At 44.0% G+C, this 23757-nt stretch overlaps 1 protein-coding gene across 4 annotated transcripts in view; it reads right to left on the reverse strand.

The window, feature by feature from the left end:
• The window catches only part of rc3h2 (ring finger and CCCH-type domains 2), a 42789-nt gene that overhangs the window by 8232 nt on the left and 10800 nt on the right, over window positions 1–23757 (reverse strand). For all 4 annotated transcript variants that reach the window (XR_015928953.1, XM_088615329.1, XM_088615327.1 and 1 more), the window contains exons 2-15: window positions 19392–19694; window positions 18565–18682; window positions 14888–15121; window positions 13194–13369; window positions 10439–10639; window positions 9654–9786; window positions 9267–9385; window positions 8521–8633; window positions 7886–8158; window positions 7209–7414; window positions 5449–5885; window positions 3711–3884; window positions 1307–1465; window positions 204–417 (exon numbers count right to left, since the gene is read on the reverse strand). Coding sequence is in view for 3 of the 4 variants with exons in the window: in XM_088615329.1 (XP_088471455.1) it covers window positions 204–417; window positions 1307–1465; window positions 3711–3884; window positions 5449–5885; window positions 7209–7414; window positions 7886–8158; window positions 8521–8633; window positions 9267–9385; window positions 9654–9786; window positions 10439–10639; window positions 13194–13369; window positions 14888–15121; window positions 18565–18682; window positions 19392–19622 (2788 nt within the window). In the remaining variant the exon portion in view is untranslated. The remainder of the gene's footprint in view (window positions 1–203; window positions 418–1306; window positions 1466–3710; window positions 3885–5448; window positions 5886–7208; window positions 7415–7885; window positions 8159–8520; window positions 8634–9266; window positions 9386–9653; window positions 9787–10438; window positions 10640–13193; window positions 13370–14887; window positions 15122–18564; window positions 18683–19391; window positions 19695–23757) is intronic.

A 23757-nucleotide genomic window follows, 5' to 3' on the forward strand; every position in this document is an offset into this window, starting at 1 on the left:
TCATCTTCATTAGCTTGTCCCCTGATACTTAAAATTACCATTTCCCTTTGTAGCCTCATAATTAAAATGACTACACTGTTTTCACATGGCTTTTATTCACTGCTTGGTATAACTTTACAGGCACAACATTTGCAGGACAGAAAACAGTGGGAAATACACTAGAACACTTCATGAGCTTTACACTAACATAGTTTTCTACTCACCTCGGAAATTGATAGGCTTAGTGGTACTTCCTTGGGAAGCAGTGGCCTGGATGGGGTCAGTGGTGTGGTAGCCAGTCCGGGAAGACCTGGAAATTGCACCCCACTTGGAGATTATGGGGCCTTCTCCAAATGGGATAATAGGATCCTCGTCCTTCAGTCTTCTGTGAGGCTCAAACAGGTGCATTCGCCTTTTTATGCTAACACTGTCGTGATCCTGTGAAATGTCACAAAGTACATCTTTTTTTACATGTTGGACACTTTGTTGTTGTGGCACTTTGATGTATTCAGCTCATAGGGGATAGGAGTGGCCTGGATTCCTGCTATAAGGTATTAAAAAGCAGGATAAAAGGGCGGGAAAAGACAAAGCAGTTAACTATATAAGCATGGTCTTAGAGAACATGGTCCAGAGACTTTTTTTTCCCCTGTTTGCATAAAAATCGAGAAATTTTCATGAACGGCATAATTGCACTAAATCAGATGCTACCATATTTGTGGTAATTCTATAACACCACTGTACGAATTATTCATTGTAAAATGATATGACATGATGAGAGTTTCCCCCCGTGTATTACACAGTACTGCCCTTTTTTGGAGAAATTCTAGATGCTTATGCTACTGTACATGTTCTATTTGATTCTCCTGCAAAGATCAAGTGAATAACAGGTCAGTCTAATCCTGTAGATAAGGGAGCACCAAAAGCAAACAAATGTATCGCCTTTCAAACGCATACAAAGCAGACTAGTTTATGTAAAACAAATCCTGATTTTGTAAAGCAAAGCAGTATTACAACACAAGTTTGGGTCTTTTTCATTTAGGAGGACACGAGTTCACCGATTTCTGCAGAAGGGAGTTAAAGAAAAGAGTTAAGTGTTACACATCACTAAAGTGAATCCAATTGTGAGGATCAGCATAACAGACTACAGACTGCATTCATCCCAACAGACTGTTATTGCTAACTATACAACTTTATTTTTTAATATTTTACCAGGCAAGTCAATCAAGAGCAATTTTTTTTATTTACAGTGATGACTTTAGACAGTTAAACATCGGAGATCTTTGTGAACCCCACACTGCTCCATGTAAAGTATCCAGGACAGACTTACCATTAATTCCACACTGGAATTGGCCATTACATCCTTTGGTTCAGAGTCAATAACATTAATGCAAGTGCTGATGGTGCCACAGGACCAGGGAGAGTAGTGGGAAGGAGGATCTTCACCCTTGTACTTGGAACTCACATAATCGCCTGAATTGTCTGAAAACTTGAGAGAAGGAAGAAACTACTTAGTGCATTTCATCTTAACGTCTTCCCTGCCTTTTTTCTTACACAGTTTTGGAACCTGTTGGCCCACATGTGTTCTTATCCCCTGCTCTTTTCCACAAGTTCGGGTTTTCCACTGTGGACACCAGTACTGGAGGACAGCGCCAGAAACACTAAACGATTCAGATCTGTAGGACGATGTGCCATGTTCCAGCTATTTTGGCCTTTTCTTTTTCGAAAACAGCAACACCAATCTGAGCTCTCAGCACTGCCAAGAAGATCTGTTGCCCAGCAACTGTCACAGCTTAAAATGCATTGGAAAAATACCCTTAAGAGAAATTAGCTTAAATTGAACACCACATAACTACAACGAGAAATGCAAAGAAACACTGGACTTGCTAACAGGTCTTCTGAATTTAGTGTGATCAAAAGGCTAGGTCACAAACGAGAGACAGCCATCTCATGTTTTTATTATTGCAAGAAGAATGGCAAAATCCAGCACACGATACAAGATTTGCTCAAAGACCAGAACAATATGTTTTGAGCCCAAACAAAACTGGAAGATTGATTTTCAGCAAGGTTATTATGTAGCTGAAAATGGAAGAAAAAAAAAACCTCAAACCGAATGGGCAGGAGAAACTAGGAGAATAATGTCCCTTTGGGAAAAAAAAGATATGAAGGATAGATATTATGTTATAAATAAAGTGAATGAAAGGGAGGGAGTGACTGACGGTTTACAAACAGGTTATGTACACGATTCACACTGTTGCCAAGTACACTGTACATGCACAGCAGTTATTACAGAGCAGTATGGTAACAGGCTCTAAATCTTATTAAATATTTTTTTTACATATGAATCATAGGTTAGATTTCAGACGACTGTCATAAAAAACCCTGACACAAGTCAAGCACGCTGATTCATGATAAGGGGTGGACATGGGATTTTTTAAGCAACTTCATATTTCCTCCACACATACTGTTATTCATACCTAAAACGTATGACTTCAAATTCTTTGACCTTTAAAGAGGTGAATTATTCAATATACACTGCACTTGTGTTTTATGCAAAATATTTGTATGCAAATCCGTGTCTTTGCGGCCGGTCGGCTATGAAACAATACATGAAAAAAATCAAATAATACTGGAAATTCAAATCTCGGCAAATTCAAATCTGGCCCAACACGCACCTTTCTCTATACCTTTCTCTATAGAGTGCTTTCTCTATCGTGCGGCATCGCCTTTAATACGGCTCGTAGGCCAAAAACAAGTACGAAGGGGAAAGGCGAATAAAGACAAGTGCCTGATTTGGCATTCCATTTTTTTTTTTTTAGATTTTGAACAAGGGTTGGAACGACGGTGATCAGTTTGGCACATATATATGGCAAGAATGAATCTTAGATTTGTGCAATTAGGGACAGAGAGAAGGGCATTCATGACAGCTGTGCATCTGCTGTGTTCCCTGCATTTTATCATTACATTTTATTTGACATGTTTTGCATACCGTACAGTACTGTATTTGCTGTATTACGGTTTTCATAATTCTTTAAAAACAAAAATACACATACTAATATACTTCAAATTGATTTTACTTCAATACAAAGGTCTAAGGGGGGCGATTTTTGGCATACAAGCTAAACCTAACTGCCACGTCAAACACGAGTTTACTGTAAAGTACTGTGCATAGATGTAACCAGGCTCTTTGAGGTCTGTTCTTAGTGTCGCTTCGTGTTTGTAATTGCAGCTTTCAAAAGAGTTTCAAAGGAGCTTCAAAATCAAGCTGAACATTTATTTCCCCCACTTTTTAAGCGCGGACTTATGAAGTCAGGATTTTTGCAAAGACAGCTTTGGCCAGCACTGGAAATGCCAGCTGGGGAACTTTCCTCAAAGAGCCTTGCGCTGGGGAAGCTGATGACATACCAGTCGCAGACTGAAACGGCCAGTGAGGCATGGGAACAGGTTGAAAAAAAGAAGAAAGAAAAACACAACGTTTCTACCTGAAGAAGGCTCCACGGCCGAAACGCTGTGTTTTCTTTCAGCGTGGAAGAAACCTATTACTTGTTCCTATGCAGCCTACGCATGCTGACGCAGCAGCCCACCTGAACTACTATGGGAACAGGTTTACCGGCTCGGGATCGGATTTGATGAGTCACCAGGAGCAGCAGCAGCAGGTGCGCACACACACTCAAACACCCTGGTCCCTCACAAGCCCACAAGCGAGGACCCCCCCAGAACCCCCGCAGGCCTACCTCAGTGCTGAAATCGACGGTGAAGAGAGGGGAGGAGGGGGAGGGGGACTGCGTGGCGGGCGGCAGGGCAGGGGACACCAGCGGAGGGGGCTTCTGGCTGTGGTAGTGAGCCCACTGCTCCGGCTTCCTTCTGAACAGCTCCTCGTAGCCGACCTGCATTCGGCTGTACGAGTCCTGCAGCACAACAAGCAACACCTTTGTGAAAACAAGTATGGGGCGGGGGTTAAGGGATTCTCTAAAATCGCACGGGAAAAAGTCGGTCTGAGAGACGTGCCTGATGAGGAAAGATAAGAAGCTTAGGAAGTGCATTTGAAAAATAAACTATTTTATATATTTACAGTACACTTTTTTTTCAGTTCCACAGTGTTTTGTTCATGACAGTACTCTTTCATGAATTCCTGCTGGAATTCCACTGTTTAATGACACTGCAGCTGTAGAATTTTCTCACTGAATGAACACATATTGTAAATCTCGCGTAATTTAAACATTTTTCTTATTTAAAATAATGGTAAATGCTATAGTTGCGTTCCGCGTGCGTACGTTTGACCCTACTTACACCCTATAGACACGAATGATGGGACGTGCCATAGACTAAATACATCAACTTGTTACATGTCTGTGTACATTTTTGTATTTTATACATGTACACATACAAATACGTACAATATTAGTAAACATCAGTTATGTTTGCTGTAAAGGGAATTTGAGAGAGAGGGAGAGAAAACAATTCTCAACCACAGCATCACTGTGTACCAGCATTCCTGATGCGCCAACACGACACCTGCGTCATGAGCGTCAGGTGGCCAACAGCGTAACTATGCAGTGCGTGTCATTTTGACTCGCGCTACGTAATTTAAACAAAGATATACTTAAGGGTAGATGACGTAATTTAAAACAAAACCCATATTTCAAACTCGCGAACCCACTGTACTTAAGAAAACTGGCATACTACAGCCATACAATCTACTTCAAGGAGGACATGACCCAACACACAGCTGGACCGCACGGATTAACTAATAATAATAATAATAATAATAATAATAATAATAATAATAATAATAACTGCTTACACTTATATAGCGCTTTTCTGGACACTCCACTCAAAGCGCTTTACAGGTAATGGGTACTCTCCTCCACCACCACCAATGTGCAGCCCCACCTGGATGATGCGACGGCAGCCATAGTGCGCCAGAATGCTCACCACACATCAGCTCTCAGTGGGGAGGAGATTAGTTGGTAAGGGCCAATGGGAACTTTGGCCAGGATGCCGGGGTTACACCCCTACTCTTTACGAGATACGCCCTGGGATTTTTAATGACCACAGAGTCATGACCTCGGTTTTACGTCTCATCCGAAGGACGGCGCCTTTTTTTGCAGCATAGTTTCCCCATCACCATACACTGGGGCATTAGGACCCACGTGGACCGCAGGGTGAGCGCCCCCTGCTGGCCCCACTAACACCTCTTCCAGCAGCAATCTTAGATTTTCCCAGGAGGTCTCCCATCCAGGTACTGACCAGGCTCACACCTGCTTCACTTCATTGAGTTTCCATTCGTGAGATGCAGGGTGATATGGCTGCTGGCTAATGGCTGACATTCTCTCTGTGGGGGGGGGGGGGGGGGGGCTATGGAACACATTGGTTTTCTGGGACTGAAACCTGGGTCCTGTTCACGCAAGCTGGTTCCAACAGTGCCTTCCTATGAATGATACTGCTGCCAGAACATTAACCCCCACTTACCCTCTGCAGTGGTGCTGCTCTCTGCTCGCTGGGCACAGAATAGTAGCCATCCAGGGAATTGTACCTCTCTCGCAGCGGAGGCTGATAGACGGACGAATGCATGACATCCATGGGAGGCAAAGAGTTGCTTCGCACGTCATCCCGGTGGTACATCTGCGGCCTCCACATGCGCCGGCTGTCGTACACTGGGGCGTACATCCCAGAGTGCACTGGGGGCACGGGGCCGTACTGCTGGGGGGGCGGCGGGGGCGGCGGCGGCGGCGGCGGGGGGTAGGCCGAGGAGCCGACGCGCTCCCGGCCGGGGAAGGACGAGTACTGGTCCGGGTAGGGCACGGACGGGGGAGGCAGGGAGCCCTCAGGCACGTTGCTGGAACGGACATAGCGCGTGCCACACTGCCCCGGCTGTAAGCTGGCAGGGGGGGGAGTGTAGTAGTTGTCTGGGAAAGGAAGGAAGGGAGACAAGAGGAGTCTCAAAACGGGAATCCTGCTCTGCGCCGTAAAACCCCCAAGAACTTTTAAGCTTCTCCTGGCGTTGTGAATTGCTTTGAGGGAAACGATCCTATTCCTTCGTGGCAAAATTGGAAATGAATGCAGAGACTGTTTTAAAATATACTGTCGTGACCACAGCACAACCTGTCTCGTGCCCCAAACTCACCTACCAGCCCTCAGAATTAGACAAAATATAAGGTTTTAAAAATGTGTGTGGTTTCAGTGGACATATGCATGCCTGTTCCTTGCAAGATGGGTTATATGAACATCTTTAGCCCCCAAATGAACTCCATCATTGTTTATAAATATACAGTTTTCAACCTGCTACAGACCTTTTGTGACCAGGCAAAAGAGATCATTCTGATATTTAAGACAGCGCGAACGGTACTTCCAGTTCTAGCTTGGCTTCATGGAGATTAAAGGTACCGCAGGCAGACTGTCCCTCTAATTAGTCGGCATATTGACAGCAGCAAATGTACGCCCTGATCTCATACTGCAGAGAACTCGGGAGGGGCTGGCGACTGACTACAGGATTTTTAGTTCAAAAGCGATCATGCAAAAGTGACTGCAGTGCGTACAGGAAAATTAAAATATAAAACCCCCTCAATGTTCAGAAATGCTTTTTACAGCTTCTAAAAAAAACAACAAAAAAAGTCTGTAATAATGAATACTAAAAAGGGCACATTCTGCATTCTATACCAAACAGATTCCTAGCATGCCTTGTCATGAAGGTGCAATTCTTGTGTCTGACTGTGTGCTTTTCCTCATTATAGACCAAAGCAGAGGGCATGCACAGCACTCTCTGATTTTAGCCATCTCTTCCTCTGTCAAATAAACTACTTATGTCCAAGCTGTAATCCTTGTCTACATCTACTACATTCAGCCACCACTTTCATCATCTTATCTTGCCAAGTAAAAACACGTCTGGGCTACAAATTCATAATGGATGTCATCGTAGCACCGGGCGACACTGTTAGTAAATCTTTAAAGGTTCTGATTACTATTATTAACATTTAAAGTCAAGACTCCGTAGTTTGCCGAACAGATCAACTCAAAGCACGTTTCCTGTTATCTTTTGTTCATTACCTGTGCCCTGGTTGTTAGCAGTACAGGGTGAGAGAAAGATACAAATATTGATACCACATTCTAGTGTTTCTTTTCAAACGTCTTATTGTATAAGCGTGTAGTAAAATACTTCTAGATGAACTCCTTGATTTTCTTATGGTCAGCATTCTAAGGAATGTCAAACTGGGATTTTCGGCCTCACTTACTGCTTTGTTGGTATGACGCAACGTCGTAAGGTGTCCTGTGGTCCTGGTAATAAACGTCCGCTTGCTGGGAAGGGTAAAGGGAAACTCTTGGAACAAACTGTCCAGGCTTAGAATGTACTGAACTGCTATCAGCTCCGGCACTGGGAGGAATAGCTGAGGTAGCTGAGACGTGGTTGACGGGCGTCTTGGGGGGGGAACCCGTTTTCCTGCAACGGGAAAAGCCAGCGCAGTTAAAACTTTAAAAGACGCAGGGGAATCCCACCACAATTTCATTCACACCTGCCCATGAACTCGTAAAAGTATGCACCGAGATTCAGCACACGAGCAAAGAACGAGCTCGTTTGCCCTAATATCCTTCCATCAAAGAGTGTTGCATGTTAGGGCTCTCCGAGAGTCCTGGACGTTTCGTTTAATAAATTCCTGACACTACATTACTGTTATAGAAATTACTTTCATTAATAAATTGACTGTTATCAGAATAACAGCATAAACGACTGTTCTGGATGCTCAGGAACTGTTAATCAAATCATAACGCCTTAGATAAGAAGCAAAGCATTTTTAAAAGCCTGATGTGAATGGCCGAGATGGGGGGGGGGGGGGAGCCTATCTGATCTGTCCAGGAGTTTTCCAGTGCCAACGTCAGGCAGGCACAAACGCAGTTTATCTGCGAGACGTACGGTTCGGTGGGCGAGGTGGAGAGGGCACCCAAGCTGCTGGATCCGCTCCTGGCCAGTTTCTTCAGATCTTCCAGGCAGGCGTCACCCCCCCGGGGAATGAGCTTGGGGGCCGTGCTGTCTGCCAGGCTCAAGACCGCGCTGCTGGGGGCCCCTTTCTCCATGCCCTCCGCCAGCCCTGAGCCCGCGGTGCTGCCCGCCGTCTTGCCGAGCACCGTCTGAGGCAGGGGGTACGGTCTCACAGTGCCACTGATCTTCTTATTCCTCATGCGGTATCTGGAGGACAAGGGGTGAATCAGGCCCGACGGTCCCAAAGGAGAGGCGAACCACGTCAAAGAGTCCAAATGAAAACAAAACGTGCCTTTGCTTGAATAGATTTACAGGAGACGCTGCAGCAGATGATACAGGGTCACTGAGATTTCGTGGTATGCGGCATTTGTATTTCGCTACTGACATGACAAATGCGTATTATTTTTTCAGGCGCGACAGGCCGATTCAGACATTTCAATGGTCATTTTGCATTTGCAAAAACCGCAACAGAAGGAATTTCTAGAGCTTATTTTGTCAAGTCTAAGATGTGAATATATCGACGTGCAGTGATAACCACAGATGGCGCGGCTGGGAAACGTTATACCCACTTTTCAAGCTCCTCCTGTGAATGAGCGAATGTACAGTTGGATCCCCGTGGGCAGCCTCCCTGTTGTCTTAAGTCCCGACACATACTGGTTTTATATTTGCTGTTTGGCTGTGGCTTGAAATTTAATGAAATATAGATTAGACAAGGAAATGTTCTGAAGATACCAAAAATGTAAGTGAATGGTACAATTAGGACAGAGGGTCTTCAATCCTGCACTTAGAGAGCCACTTCCTGTAGTTTTAATAAGCAGCTTTAAAAAGTGGTTGTAAATAGAGATCCATGCCAGTTACTCCTAATTGGCCAATTAAGTTACTCACAGATCAGTTGGAATAAAAAAGCAGAATATGACTTTCATTTAACCTGAGCTCTTAATGGCCTAATTGATCTATTTAACACCAATGTCTTCAGTGCTGGAAATCTAACAAAACCCGTAAGACTTGTTGAAATTAAGCCCTTTTCTTCCGAAATTGTGCATATCTAAGTAAAGCATTTCCAATCTGCCTTCTTTCTCATACACCCTTCAAAAGAAATGTAAATGACAAACACTTTCTACACAACACTGGACAAATTCCCAGGCAATTGGGTTACTAAATCTTCACAACTTTCCTGTAACTTCAATTAAGTTACACAGCATAACAATCATACTGCAACGTGATTAAGAAAAAGAAAATGAAGCATTGGTGTAATTCCAGCATATACTGTTAGCAAAATTAGCAAGAGGGCAGCTGTTAACAAGAGGCTTCATACCTGTGGCGTTTCGTGCCCTTTTTTACTGAAGTTCTGGATGAAGTCCACCAGTCCGTGCACCACGATCTTCACAGCTAGCATCACGTTTTCTAGCTGATCCCAGGTAGGGGGTGCAGCATCTACAGATCAAACCACACAGACGAAGGACATGAAACAGCCAGCAGGACCTCTGATGAAAGTGAGCCCAGGTTGCGATGACCAAAGACAATCGGCTGTGCCTATTAACTGACTGTTCCTGTGGCCTGGATGGTCTTATAATTGTTACATTTAGGTACATGGTCATCTGAATATGTAAATTAATTCGTTTTGGAAGCCTTTTTTGCAATTGCAATTCAGAACACCTTAACTGGTGTCCTCAATTACCAGTCATAACATAACATCAGTTACCTGGATTGTGGTCGATATTTGCTAGAAGTTCCAGGTGTGGCCTCAAACAGTTCAGGTTTGCTGGGTCTCCTGTTCGCTGCAGAACTATCGTCAGCTCTTGAACACTCTTTGCAAAGGATTCTGGGGACTGGAGCTTCATGGAAATACAAATAAAAGCACCTTACAGTTTAAAGTTTCTTCCCAAAAGTTTTTGAAGTTTTTGAAGTGTTAATTCTTTGTGTGTAATGGCTCAGGTTCAGGTTATCCTAACAGACAAGCCTTTTATACCCAATCATTTGTTTTGCTTGTGCATCCTGGCAGTTGATGAAATAGATGAGTGAAGTTCAATTCTTGTGTGGTTCTTTGTAATTGTAACTTAAGAATGTTATAGGTTCCCTTACACCCCTAAACAGTATTAGAGATACTGTATTGAGTTTTCTATCATTCCACTAAAGTGGTAAATAACTAAAAATGTCATTCTGATGTAGTTTTATCATGTTTTTGCATGTTTTGTTTTTTTAATTTAAAAACAAATCCGTAACAGAAATTTGTCAAGCTTGTGGATTCTCTTTAATAACAGATTATCCATGGCTAACACAACAGCTAATTATGTCAATTATGCTACAATTTTAAATGAATCACTTTAAAAACAAAAACAGCTTGTACTGCCTTCAACATCAATAATCACATCAGAATCTGTATAGCTAAAAGATCCTTTGCCAAAAATATTTCATGTTGCAGGCACAAGGCATAAAAAAAATAAACCACAAGCACATCCGCCCTTAAAGTGACGGACATTTATTTACCTTATCAATAATAGACTGCATGTGAGATTTGTGTGCCAAATCCCCATACAAGAGGGAAGACCACTGCTCAGGAGAAATACGAAGGCCTGCTTCCATGGCGATGTGAACAATCTGCGCATCGTGTTCCCTGCGCAAGGCCTCGTAGGTGCGGAACTCTTCTTTCAGCTGCATCAGGGAAGAGTCTTCATCTCTCTTGGTGACCTAATGGGACAAGAAGCCTTAAGTCTTCCAAGAGCAGCAGGTTATTGTCTTGCCACTGGGCTCTTTCTTCCTGTACTGCACAGCACGGTGTTCCTGTCCCGATGAATAAGGCCTGAGGCTTGCCTCACTACATGTGATGAAATGGTAACTCAAAGGGAAGTGAGTTCCACTATTATTCAAGCGCAGGTTACTAGACAAACGGGGCCGTCCTCTCATCTGCGGAAATGTCAATATTTCGGAAGTTCGGTTCTTGTAAAAATGAACGTGGATGCCTGAGCTCACATAGCAAGTTGTGGGCGGAGTGGTGGCTCTGTGGCTAAGGATCTGCGCCTGTGGCTGGAAGGTTGCCGGTTCAAATCCCGCAGCCGGCAGAGGAGTCCCACTCCGTTGGGCCCCTGAGCAAGGCCCTTAACCCCAACTGCTCCAGGGGCACTGTACAATAGCTGACCCAGTGCTCTGACCCCCAGCTTCTCTCCCTGTCTGTGTGTCTCATGGAGAGCAAGCTGGGGTCTGCAGAAAGACAAATTCCTAATGCAAGAAATTGTACAGGGTTAATAAAGTGATGTTATTATTAAGTTGGGAAACACAAATCAAGTAATACGAATACCAAGAAAACAGGTTTGCCTGCAAACCGGATATTTATAGTGCAACAAGGGAAACAGGTTCTACCTTTAAATATTTATATATTTAGATAGTTATGTTGAAACTTGATATGCACTGTACCTACTCTGTTAAAGCAGGGATACATGAAATAATAGTAACAGACCTTTAGGAAAGGCAAAATCCTGATTCATACAACTCTGAATTGTATTTTGGTCAAAGTTCCAAAGGCAGAAATATTTTGACCATATTTCTCTTGCTGCTCAGGATACAGAAAACTAAAGTAGGACATTTCCCAATATTTCCACTGAAAAAAACAAGTTCTATCATCATGGGGAAAATAGACAATTCACACAAAGCTGCACGTCAGGTCGTTCTTAAAGCAGATTCTCTGACAAGCCAAAATGAAGCAGCCAGCATCCCGAACTAAAAAGGAAGGATGAAGTCTGATGGTGAGAAAAGCATATTAAATCTGTTCAGTCCCCATAGGAATGTGACGTTAAACTGCTGCACGTAATTGGACGGAACAACCCTGAGCACTGTAACCTACTACAGGAAATACTTCTGAAGCTCATAAAAAAAAACAGAGCACTAGACAACAACTGTGACTTTGTTCGCAGCTGTTCAAATATAGCGCACAGAATCACTGTCAGGGCACGGTTCACATTCCTATGATGCCAGTGATGCCGCAACAAGCCAGAACAAATTGCAATTAAGACTGAAGTATGTTATTTTATTTTGGGGGGGAGGGGAATTTATCAGATCGCTTCCTTTAGTTTTCATATGCAAGTTCTGCCAGACCTGAAATAATTGCTGCACTTTCAGCCATGTGTTCCTGCATCAAACAGCCCACATCTCAAGCCCTTCAGCAAAAGCTGCAGCTTACATAATGGTGCCACAGCAGAGCTGAGTTTAGACTGAGAAGAATCTGCGTTTCAATTTAAGCAAGCTGAGACGGACAAATGTATCAAGTCTGGACGGCAGAGGCAGACGTGCCTTTCTGTTGAATTACTGATTAAGTGAAAAGGATGAAGGCAATATCTTGTAAGAGCATCTCTGTCATGAAGAACGTCATGAAAAAAACAACCGCTTGGGGAAATGTCTTGTGCAGATGCAAGGCAGAAACCAAACTTCTCTTCTGATCAGGAATGCAGTCAAACTTGACCACAACTCATGACTTGATAAAAATTATTTTTTCATATTCACATTTTGCATTACGATCTAAAGTACTGACTGCATCAATGTCTTTAAAGAACTTCAATAATAATAACTGCTTACACTTATATAGCACTTTTCTGGACACTTCACTCAAATCACTTTACAGGTAATGGGGAATCCCACTACCACCACCAGTGTGCAGTCCCACCTGGATGATGTGACGGCAGCCAGAGTGCGCCAGTCCGCTCCCCACACACCAGCTCTCAGTGGGGAGGAGAAGCCAGTTCAGAGATGGGGATTATTAGGAGGCCATGATTGGTAAATGGGAAATTTGGCCAGGACGCCCGGGTAACTCCGCTGCTCTTTTTGAGAAACGTCCTGGGATTTTTAATGACCACAGAGAGTCAGGACCTCGGTTTTATGTCTCATTCGAAGGAAGGCGCCTTTATACAGTATAGTGTCCCCGTCACTATACTGGGGCATTAGGACCCATACAGACCACAGGGTGAGCACCCCCTACTGGTCCCACTAACACCTCTTCCAGCAGCAACCTTAGTTTTTCCCAGGGGGGTCTCCCATCCAGGTACTGGCCAGGCTCACATCTGCTGAGCTTCAGTGGGGCTGCCAGATGAGAGTTGCAGGCTGAGATCGCTGCTGGCCACAACTTCATAACTTCAGAAAACGGCTCAGTGGCCATTCGTTGGTATACATTTCAGCGTTTAACAGAATTCGTGATTACGTCCCGCAATTCAAGTGTGAGCGAGGCAATACAGGCAACTGGAAATGGATACATTACCTTAAAGCAAGACGCCCGATACAGAAGCTGGACGACATGGCCGATGCTGGTTTTGGAAGCCTGAGGGAACCGAGCTTCTAGTTTCTGCACAACAAAGAGGACCAACACTTTCCGAGACAGAGCAGAACCATCTTCCAGGGCCAGAAGGACCAGCTTCAGGGCATCTTCCTGCATTGCTAAAAACACCAAACAGCAACATCACTACTCCCTGCAGTCAAGCCAGTGCAGTGTGAACAGGAGGGGGGTGACTGGGAGAACTGTCCCCACTTTAAACATCTAGGAGAGGCCTTCCCAGCACAAAATCAGAAGCAAGGAAGCTCCAAATATATAGGCGATTCAGCTCAAGTCCTCAATGCTTTTTAAAGTAAGACAGGGCCGCTAGAAGCTGTTTTATGCGTGTCCTCAGATTTTAGAAATCAAGTCAAATCAGGTGTGGAGAAACAATTCCCTCCCACTCAGAATCTGCCCTATGAGTGCTCATCATTGGACACGAGCAAAACACAACAGCTTCGCGTCATCTGTATGCAGAGTGCACCATCAATGACAGGCAGGCATGGCCCCACCACTGCTAGGTGATTACGGGCCCAGGGATGCTCTCTCTATTGATTTGTAAATACTGCCAACCATGACAATCCAATCCTGCACGCCAATAGAAAAGTTCATTATAACAGGTAAAGCTGGAGCTTTCGACCAGGTTACGTGCAACTTGTTTATTGTGTGGGTTTCAAGACGACAATTGCATTGCTGCGGGCCAGCACAGTGAAGCAACACAACAGCATGCCAATTTGTATGCACTAGAACACTGTGATCACATCCAAGGTAACATCAGCCACTGGCCAATTCCAAGGCCTTGATGTTTAGCACTCGGTTGGAGACGGGCAACCTTTCGCTGCAGTGCAAAGGACAGAGAGAGTAAAATCGCCTTCAGTTGCTCGGCAAATCCAATCCTCCCCAAACAGGCGCACAGAGAGGAGGCCATGCAAACAAACCCTTCGGCTATGTATTTGGAACACTCGTGCGATATCAGTTATAGAAAAAGAAAAAGACACAAAATACATAGACAGATCACAATGTCAAAATCTGCCAGGAAAGGGACCTAAAAGAGAAAGTGAGTTGAAACTATCGGCAAGCTGGCTGGCTGCATTTGGTTAAAAAAAAAAACCTAACAACCCGTCAAATGCTATGATCCTAGTCAATCTAGCAGGAATGGCACAGGCAGGCCAAGTATGATTGTTCAATGCCTTCTTTCTAACAATTTTCCAAGACACAAACACAGGAAATGCTGCTACAGTACTCAATTTCACCAGCATGGGGAACGCAATCAAGATGGTGCTCTCTGGGATATCTCACATGAAGCACAGATGAAGAGAAATATAACATTGGGGCGCCGCTAGATTTAACTCCACAGCACACCAAGGCTCTTTGATGCCATTTTCTTATTAAACCCCACTCTGCCATTCCAGTCCCGTACGGTGTAGAGCAGCAAAAAAACGCCGACAGTGAAATCTGAAGTGAAAATGGCCATATGAAGAAGAGAAAAAAACAGGCAAACTATGTGAAAGCATGTCTTTGGCATGTTTCATGTAACCCTGTCGACAATTAAGCTGAACCGGGCGACTATTGATCTCGCCCCCTCCCAACCCCAACCCAACCCAGGTCTTCAGCCACCCTTGCCCCAGCAGAGCAGGACTTACCGGGCCCCAGGAACTGGCACCCCCGCGCCCTGACCGCCGCCCACAGGTTGGCGGAGAGCTGCTGGGGGTTCTGGTGCTGCAGGATGAGCTCTGTGACGGTCCTCTCGCCCAGGGACCTGGCCGCCCGCATGGCGCGCACCCGCCCTTCCTCCTCCACCAGCTGGCAGTTCACCAGGGTCACCAGCTTCCTCTGCATGGGCCGGCTCAGCGCGCTCTGGCTCAGGCTCGCCACACCTGGGGAAGCACACGTACAACTCAGACCGCTTCAGAACATCCAGGTGGGCACCAGGATACCGTTCTTATAGACAGAAGCACGCGTCTAGTACAGCTGTGCAAACACGCATGTGCATGTAATAATAATAATAATAATAATAATAATAATAATAAAAAACTTCGTTTCATAGAGCACCTTTAAAGGTGGCTTCTCAATGTGCTTTATAGAACAACAACAAAAATACACAACATATACACAATGACAACACACAATGAGAGGAGACAGTAGATGGGGGTGCTGAATATGGTAGGAGCAAAGGGGTATAAAACAGAACCAAGTAAAAGTTTATTCAATGCTGGAAAGAGAAGAAAGGAAATGCAACGTTTCATGCTCTTTTCAGCAGGGAATAAACCTTTACTTGTTCCTTTGCTGCCTACGCATGTTGACGCAGCTCCCTACTTGAACTATAACGGAACCACTTAAGTAAAGGCTCTTCTAAAGAAGAAGAATGTTTTGAGTCTGGATTTGAAGGAGTTTAGAGAAGGTGACTCTCTGATATCCTTGGGGATAGAGCTCTAGAGATTTGGGGCATAACAGGAGAAGGCCCTGTCACCCATAGCGTGTAGACAGGCTCGGGGGACAGATTTGTAGACCAGAATTAGAAGAGCGAAGGTTGTGAGGTGGGGAGTAGGACAGTAGCTCAGATACTGAGGTGCCAACCCATGCAGAACCTTACAGGTGAGCATGAGGATTTAGAAATCGACATGAAACCTAACAGGAAGCCAGTGTATGGACTCCAGGATAGGAGTAATCACTTGCTCTAGACTTGGTCAGGATTCTGGCTGCCGAATTTTGGACATACTGGAGTTGGTTCAATGCAGATTTAGAAACCCCAGCGAGTAGAACGTTATAGTAATCAATTCGGGAGAAGACAAAGGTGTGGATCAGCTTTTCAGCAATAATTAACAATAGCATAGGATGAAGTCTGGCAATATTTCTGTGATGAAAGAAAGATGTTTTGACAATTTGTTGCACATGTGGATCGGACGTTAAGCCTCAATCTAATATCACCCCCACATTTTTCAATTTAAACTGTACATATACCTGCGCATTCGATACATAAAGACCTTGTATTTGGTATATACACACATTTTTGGAAGCACATTGTGCCCGTAAATCTACACTGAAAAAATATTGTTTCCCTTTTGAGGAAAAAATGTTACACTATAAAAACATTAGGGTTTAGCCACATATGTTCATTTGCTATTTTTCTTAAACTTCAGTATTCAGGTGTCTTTACTAAAGCGCCTTTGGTGGGGGGGTGTAACACTGCTTGCATCAGTACATGCTTCTCTGATCACATCTACAGTGCAGATCAGAGCACCAAACTGAATTAGGAGCAGCAGCGAGCTTCATAAGTGATGTTTTCTTTGAGAAGACTGGAACCATTGTGTTTTAAATGGCTTTATTTTAAAAAAAAGCACTGACAAGTAGTAAATTACAGGCTGCTAAATTCTACACGAAGTCTACGTTTTACTGCAATTAAAACGGGTGGTGCTTAAACGGACGTCTGGAGATGTGCCACTTTCAAGAAAGATGGAATGACTGCAGCAGGTAGATTAGGAAACAGCAATGGTAAGATAATATTGTCTTTTAAGGTCACAATTAGTTTTGGAGTTATAAAAGGTTCCCCAATCCATTAGACAGATATTGAAAACACAAACCAGCAGACTACACCTGTACTTTCACAAATAACAGGTCTGGAGAGAGATACCTTATATGAGCAAGACCAGGGAATTCACCTACTAGTACTTAGTACTCTCCTACATAAAAATGCTTCATACACATCTCCTTGAGAAATCAAGTTGAAAAACAAAGACATCAAGCTTTACTGGTATCAATACCTCTTCTGTTACGTGATGTGTGAATAGTCTGAAATAATACTCCTCTGTTCCCCGCAACCAACCACAGCTTTCATTACTTCTGCCACTGATGTTATCATGACAAAAACCAAAACAAATTAAATCGGAGCAAAACAGGAAATGCATGCTTCCTTCAGTGCGTACTAAACGGCTTCATCACGACGAAAACCCAGTCTGCTTACCGTCTCTAAAAGATGTGGAGGCTGGGTTACATTAACAGTGATGTCAAAGCTGGGACTAGAAACTGCAGTACGCTAAAATGTGGTCAAATTGTTCACCGTCACAGAAAAGCTGCAATCTATTTAAAAACACGTTGGTGTCAAATCTTAGATGATAAACCTATAAAGGAACTTGCAGGGGATTTAACAATTAGGGCTTATTGCTTGAAATGTTCCTTACTTATTAGTGTACCAAAACAGAAGAATTTCAGACAAATGCCAAATGACTGCTTTTCTGAAAAGTGGTTCCACAGCTTCTTAGTGATGATAGACTGCAATGTGGTTAAAGTATTTGCAGCAGCCATAAACTATGGTACATACATCAAACTTTTTGGACTTTTGCAGGATTGTCACAAGACAATTACAGACCACATTACAGTGCTCAAGATCTTTGCTGGATGTGTTCAATGCAAGCCTTGACCAGATAACCAGGCGGAGTGGTGGCTCTGTGGCTCAGGATCTGCGCCTGTGGCTGGAAGGTTGCCGGTTCAAATCCTGCCGCCAGCAGAGGAATCCTACTCTGCTGGGCTCCTGAGCAAGGCCCTTAACCCCAGCTGCTCCAGGGGCGCTGTACAATGGCAGACCCTGCGCTTTGACCCCAGGCTTCTCTCCCTATCTGTGTGTCTCATGGAGAGCAAGCTGGAGTATGCGAAAAGATAATTCCTAATGCAAGAAATTGTAAATTGTAAAAGTAATGTTATTATTATTATTATTATTATTATTATTATTATAAGGTTTCTTGCACAGACCACGATCTAATCAGGACCCACAACAATAATTAATTAATTGCTTACACTTATATAGCGCTTTTCTGGACACTCCACTCAAAGCACTTTACAGGTAATGGGGAATCCCACTACCGCCACCAATGTGCAGCCCCACCTGGATGATGCGACGGCAGCCACAGTGCGCTAGAACGCTCACCACACATCAGCTCTCAGTGGGGAGGAGAGCAGAGTAATGGAGCCAATTCATAGAGGGGGATTATTAGGAGGCCATGATTGGTAAGGGCCAATGGGAAATCTGGTCAGGACGCCGGGGTTACACCCCTACTCTTTTCGAGAAACGCCCTGGGATTTTTAATGACCCCAGAGAGTCAGGACCTCGGTTTTTATGTCTCATCCGAAGGACGGCGCCTGTTTTACAGTATAGTGTCCCCGTCACTATACTGGGGCATTAGGACCCACTTGGACCGCAGGGTGAGCGCCCCCTGCTGGCCCCACTATCACCTCTTCCAGCAGCAACCTTAGTTAAAGAGACTAGTTAAAGAGACCAATAAAGAGACTTATGACAAAGACAGTACGTGGGGGGCACATCACCTACCTTTTCCACCACTGATAGGTTTTAAGTAGAGAGCCAGTTCCTCCACACACTTTTTGGCAACTTCATAATGTTTGCTTTCTGCCACATTGCTCAAGCTTACTGTCTGATGGTCTGGTACCTAATTGGGGGGGAGAAAAAAAAATCACTATTCTGTCAACCAAGAAACCGAGATAAGAAATCGGGGGAAAAAAACAAGCCAGGGCTTTTCTCTTGGCTCCTGAAATAAAAACCCAGACTTTATAAAAGGTTCAATTTTGTATAGTCTCTGGAACATTCGACCTGTATTTTCCTCACGGACCGTTCAAAAAATGTCAAAGGACCACAAAATTCGAAGTGAAATGGCCGATTTATGAAATCACCGTCATGACGTTTTTATTTGAAAATGAACTTCTTTCTTTAAGACTGGCACCTTCTAGCATGTAAGTAAGGAGACAGAGCTGCCATGAATTGTCTGAACTATGTGCCATATAAACTCATAGACCAGAACCTGATGTGTTTCTTGTATTGCCACAGGCGAACAGTGCAGAGTGAACCACAGCTGTTACATTACTGCTATCCTGAGGCATGATTACCAAGGGGGCTCCTGTCCCAGCCAAAAGCTAGGACAAGCAGTTCAGGTGGGTGGCTGCGTCAGCATGCGTAGGCTGCAAAGGAACAAGTGATAGATTTATCCCATTCTGAAAAGAGAAGAGAGAAAACACAATGTTTCGGCTGTGGAGCCTTCTTCCACGCCTCCACACCCGAAGAAGGCTCCACAGCCCAAACGTTGTCTTTCCTTTCCTCTCTTTTCAGCAGGGGACAGACCTAGGACTTGCGCAAAAGCTCACCTGGGCGCCCACGAGCTGCAGCAGAGCGAAGTTGACGGGCAGGACGTCGATGTCGGTGTTGATCGCAGTCTGGTCGAAGGGGCAGGCCTTGCGGTGCAGTTTGTTGAGGCAGGTCTTGCAGACGGTGTGGGAACACCCCAGGCTGATGGGCCGGTGCACACTCTCATCAAACTCATTGTAACAGATGGGGCAGGACAGGAACTCGGTCCACTGTGCTGCCTGCACAGGCATCTTCTCAGCTGCTCTCTGCTCTTGCGTCAGTGGGTTGGCATAACGCTGTCTGTTTGGCAACTAGGTAGACAGCTGCAAGAGAGGGGATTTATTTTCAGGACCCCCGCAGAAAACTCCGTTCCGTCTTCATCTCGTAGGCGGGGGGCAGGCAACTAACGACTGAAAATAGAAGAAACGCTTCCCCCCCGGAATCACACCCTATATCATAATCTGGGAGGCCGATGTGCTGGTCTATAAAAACTTCATCTATTTCATATCAACACTATAGTTGATCAGAATAGCATTCTACCCACTCAAGAACAGCAGGTACGCAGATTAAATCACAGCAGCATTTTTTTTTTTTCAAATAAGAACAAGACTGATCCATCAAAGTTAAACTCCAGCAGCACTGATAATCTTCAGATTTACAGGAACTGGGATTTATTATATAAAATGGCAGAAGCACCGATAACTTTCAGTAGAGGCTGTTTCTGGAGATTGTTAAAGTTCACTGACACATTAATAGTCACAGAATCTGGCAGTCTTCAGCTCTGGCGGGCAGGACTGGAAAAACTCTCCCCAGTTTCTCAGAAGCAGAAGTTCAGAACACAGTGTTTCTGCTCCTGGCAACCAGACAATCCTCTGAGAACTGCTATGTGCTTCTCAGTGAACTTACAACATATAGGCCAGCTTTCCTTATTTAGAAAAACACAGCTCCTTCCTGTGGTAGACACTGTTTCACTGCATGAAAGGAAATAGTTACAACAAGGTCCTGACTCCCAGTCGTAATTAGTGCCTCACTCGGTGAAAAGTGAGCAACACAAAATATATAACCGCTATTAGTCTTAGAGCTGCATAATTCTGAAAATTAATGGAAGCAAAATAAGCGCTAAATACACAGCTATCGACTTTTGCTCTAAAAATATTTGTTTTTGTAGAACTGGCCAAGAACTCCAGTACTTAGCATAAAGGAAAAGGTGTATAACCTGCAAAAAAAACATATGTTTGCAAAAGCCAGAAAAATCTGGAGACAGCAACCTCCTGGCTGTACAACACAACTCTCTATAAAACCTGGATGCATTTTGTACACAGATCCCTACTCATGCTTTTCCTTAATTGTCTTACGTAACATTTTCCCTCATTTCAGCAAATGCAGTATGCTTGCTCATCACTACCCTTACTGTAAAGAAGCGCAAGGTAACCAGGTGTACCAGGAGACAACAGGGAATGAAGAATGGAAATGTTTTTAAGAAGAACAACTGGATACCATTCCTGTAAGAGAAAGGGCACTCTCAACACCAAGAAAGACCCTAAAGCCTAGTTCAGTTTAAACCTGAATCCAAGCCCCCCACTGTTTCCTCATCCTTACTCTCCTGTGTAAGGGAGGGCCCTGCAATTTTATTTTGCTTATTTAAAAAAAAATCTAATTGAATATTGTGACAAAAAAGGACTCTGCCAGCTTTCATGTCAGTGCAATGCTTAACTGGTCAGACACTGCTAAGCTAAAAGTTCTTGAATGAAAACAAACATGCATAAGGTTAACTAGTGTCACTAATCACTCACAAGGCATCAATTTGCTTAAGTGTGGAATCTCACAGCTCCATTTAATTCTGAATCCATCTGGTGCCCAATGATATTCTCCTGACAGCTTCTGAAACTCAGAAAAGTGCTTTCACGCTTTGCTGCTGTACTATTGTTCAGTTGCATCACTGGGAGCAAAGGTGCATTTTCACGTTCTTCTGTCACGATTAAGTTCAATTGGGTTTTCAAATAAATTCCTCAGTCTTTTAAGGTGCGTTTTAAAGTCACCTGGAGGAAAATCATGTGCAATTGAACACTTCTAGTAAGTGGGGGAAAAAAAGCATTAAAAAAGGAATCCTGGTAAATGTCTTGTGCTACTAAAAATAAGATAAATACAAAAGAGACTTGCTTTAATATGAGGTTTGGAGGCTCAGTTGGGAATCCAGCAGGTTTTCTAGGTCTCCTTAAGTTAAAACCAGTTCTTCACATAGGACAAGTGTTAAACGCTTCCAGTCTAGATTGAACTGGACCAATACAACTCTTCTCCACAGCCAAAAGATTTTGCCAATTTGAAGGGACCTGGAAAACCTCAGGGATTCCAGACTTCAAGGTGCAGAGCCACTAGTACAGGGCTTCCTACTTTCTAAATATCTTTTGGAATATTCCAAATATACCCTAAGGTCACAATCCCCAGATCAAAGACCTGAACGAGAACATTTCTTCACTGCACAGGGGGGGAAACCCCAACGTTAAGTCTACACGCTTAAGAAACACGCTGGGTTTCTTTACTAGTCACTGCACAGCAATGAAAGTGTGAACCATTTCCTATCCTAGAGATTTCCGAAATTTCTTGCTGCATAGCCTAATAGACATTAAAACTGCTTTTCGCTGGCAGATTTGCAAGGTCTCGGTTCTCTGTGGGCTTTACATAAAGCTCCACACAATTGCTCCAGAGACTTACTTCATGGATGAGTATGAATGGGAACTATGTCTGAGGCCAGCCACAGGGCACAGACTTTATCAATGTTCCTCCTCATGTTTTCTTCTGCGTCTGACATTCTGTCATCCTGGAGAAACCCTATCTGGCTCTTTTACCGCCATACTATAACATCTCATTCATATCTGCAGGAGATTTACTTTGTGTCAGTGGCTTTCTGCTTCTGTACATCCAAGCACATGACACGCTTGATTACACGATCTAAATTCGTAATCTGGCTATAATGGAGGGGACAAAAGCGATGGGGAAAAAAAGTCAGATTGCAAAACTCGAAATATATGCCTGAACCGGTTCATAAGGAAGCCACACTGAAGAACAGAAGATGAAAGGAGAAATTCTTGCAGTCTGAAAAAAAAAATAATTAAGGTGTATGGTAAAGCTTCCTGTTTTTGTATTGTAACCCTATTAGGTTTTTTTTAAGCTTCCTTTAAGTTGGTCAGATTCCTGTAAATGTTTTGCCATTTGAATATATTAGCTTATTATGGAGACAATGACATATTTACCTTATAGTTATTATTTATGTCTGCCATCTCACCATGCTGCCTAAAAGCAATTCTGGTATTCAGGAATTGCAATATTGTACACTAAATGAACACAAACTGCACAGGATCTGCAATGACATCAAACAGGAGAGAAGACCCCAGGATTTCAGCTAAAAAAAGGCAAGTCCAGATGTTACAGAGGACTTCGCGTTTCTAGATTATTTTTCTTTTCTGATAGCTGGGTTAAGATGCAAACAGCTCCAGTTGAAATAATGCAGAAGCATCAGTCAAGGGACTGAAAACAAAGAACACCAATGGACACAGCGATAGAAACTACTAGCACCCACTGCCAAATATAACCGCCCAGGGCTTCTTCGCTTACATACCCCTGGACAACAACTTTCTTAACAGGGAATCCAGAATAGAAATGTGGTGCGGGAAACTGAGAGCCGGCAAGCGCACATGCAAACCGGAGAGCCTGATGTCACTGGCATGCCACCTGCAATGAGACATTTACAACGAGACACCCAGTAGGTTATCTGTTTACTACAGCGGTGCAAAAGAGTGTAACATCAACCTGGGTATAAAATGTACTGCATCCTGGGGGTTTGCCTGCCAAATGCATGGTCCAAAAAAATAAATAAGAGCAAAGGTCGCTGTTGGCATTTCAACAGGACCTTCATGTGGATTTCCTATTGCTAGTGTTTATGTTTACACCCAACGGGCACAGGGGTCTCCTGGTTAGCAGTGCCGCCCCACAACTCCAGGGTCCTAGGATTCATTCTGACCTTTGGCATCTGTCAGCGTGGACTTTGCCCTTTCGTTCCTGTGTGCATGGGGGGTCGTCACTGGGTGCTGTGGTTTCCTCTCCCCTCTCGTTACCCGCCCATAACCAGAGTGTCCGTGATCCCTCCCCCCCAAATAACCAACTCAACTGATTTTGAAACCAGACTCGCCAGGGAGTATACCGCCCGAGACGCTGAACGTATCAAAACGTTCTAAATTTCTAAATTCTGTGACGTCAGCGTCCCACAAGGCAAAAAGGTTGGGGCGTAAACATTGTTTTTACCAGATTGGAAAAAAAAACAACAGAAAATTGACATTTTATCTGGTAGCAACTGAACTGCATTCAGCACTGTGCCCGTGCGAGCTGACT

This window comes from Lepisosteus platostomus, chromosome 21 (assembly GCF_059453375.1).
Source record: "Lepisosteus platostomus isolate fLepPlt1 chromosome 21, fLepPlt1.hap1, whole genome shotgun sequence".
NCBI classification, from domain to species: Eukaryota; Metazoa; Chordata; class Actinopteri; order Semionotiformes; family Lepisosteidae; genus Lepisosteus; species Lepisosteus platostomus.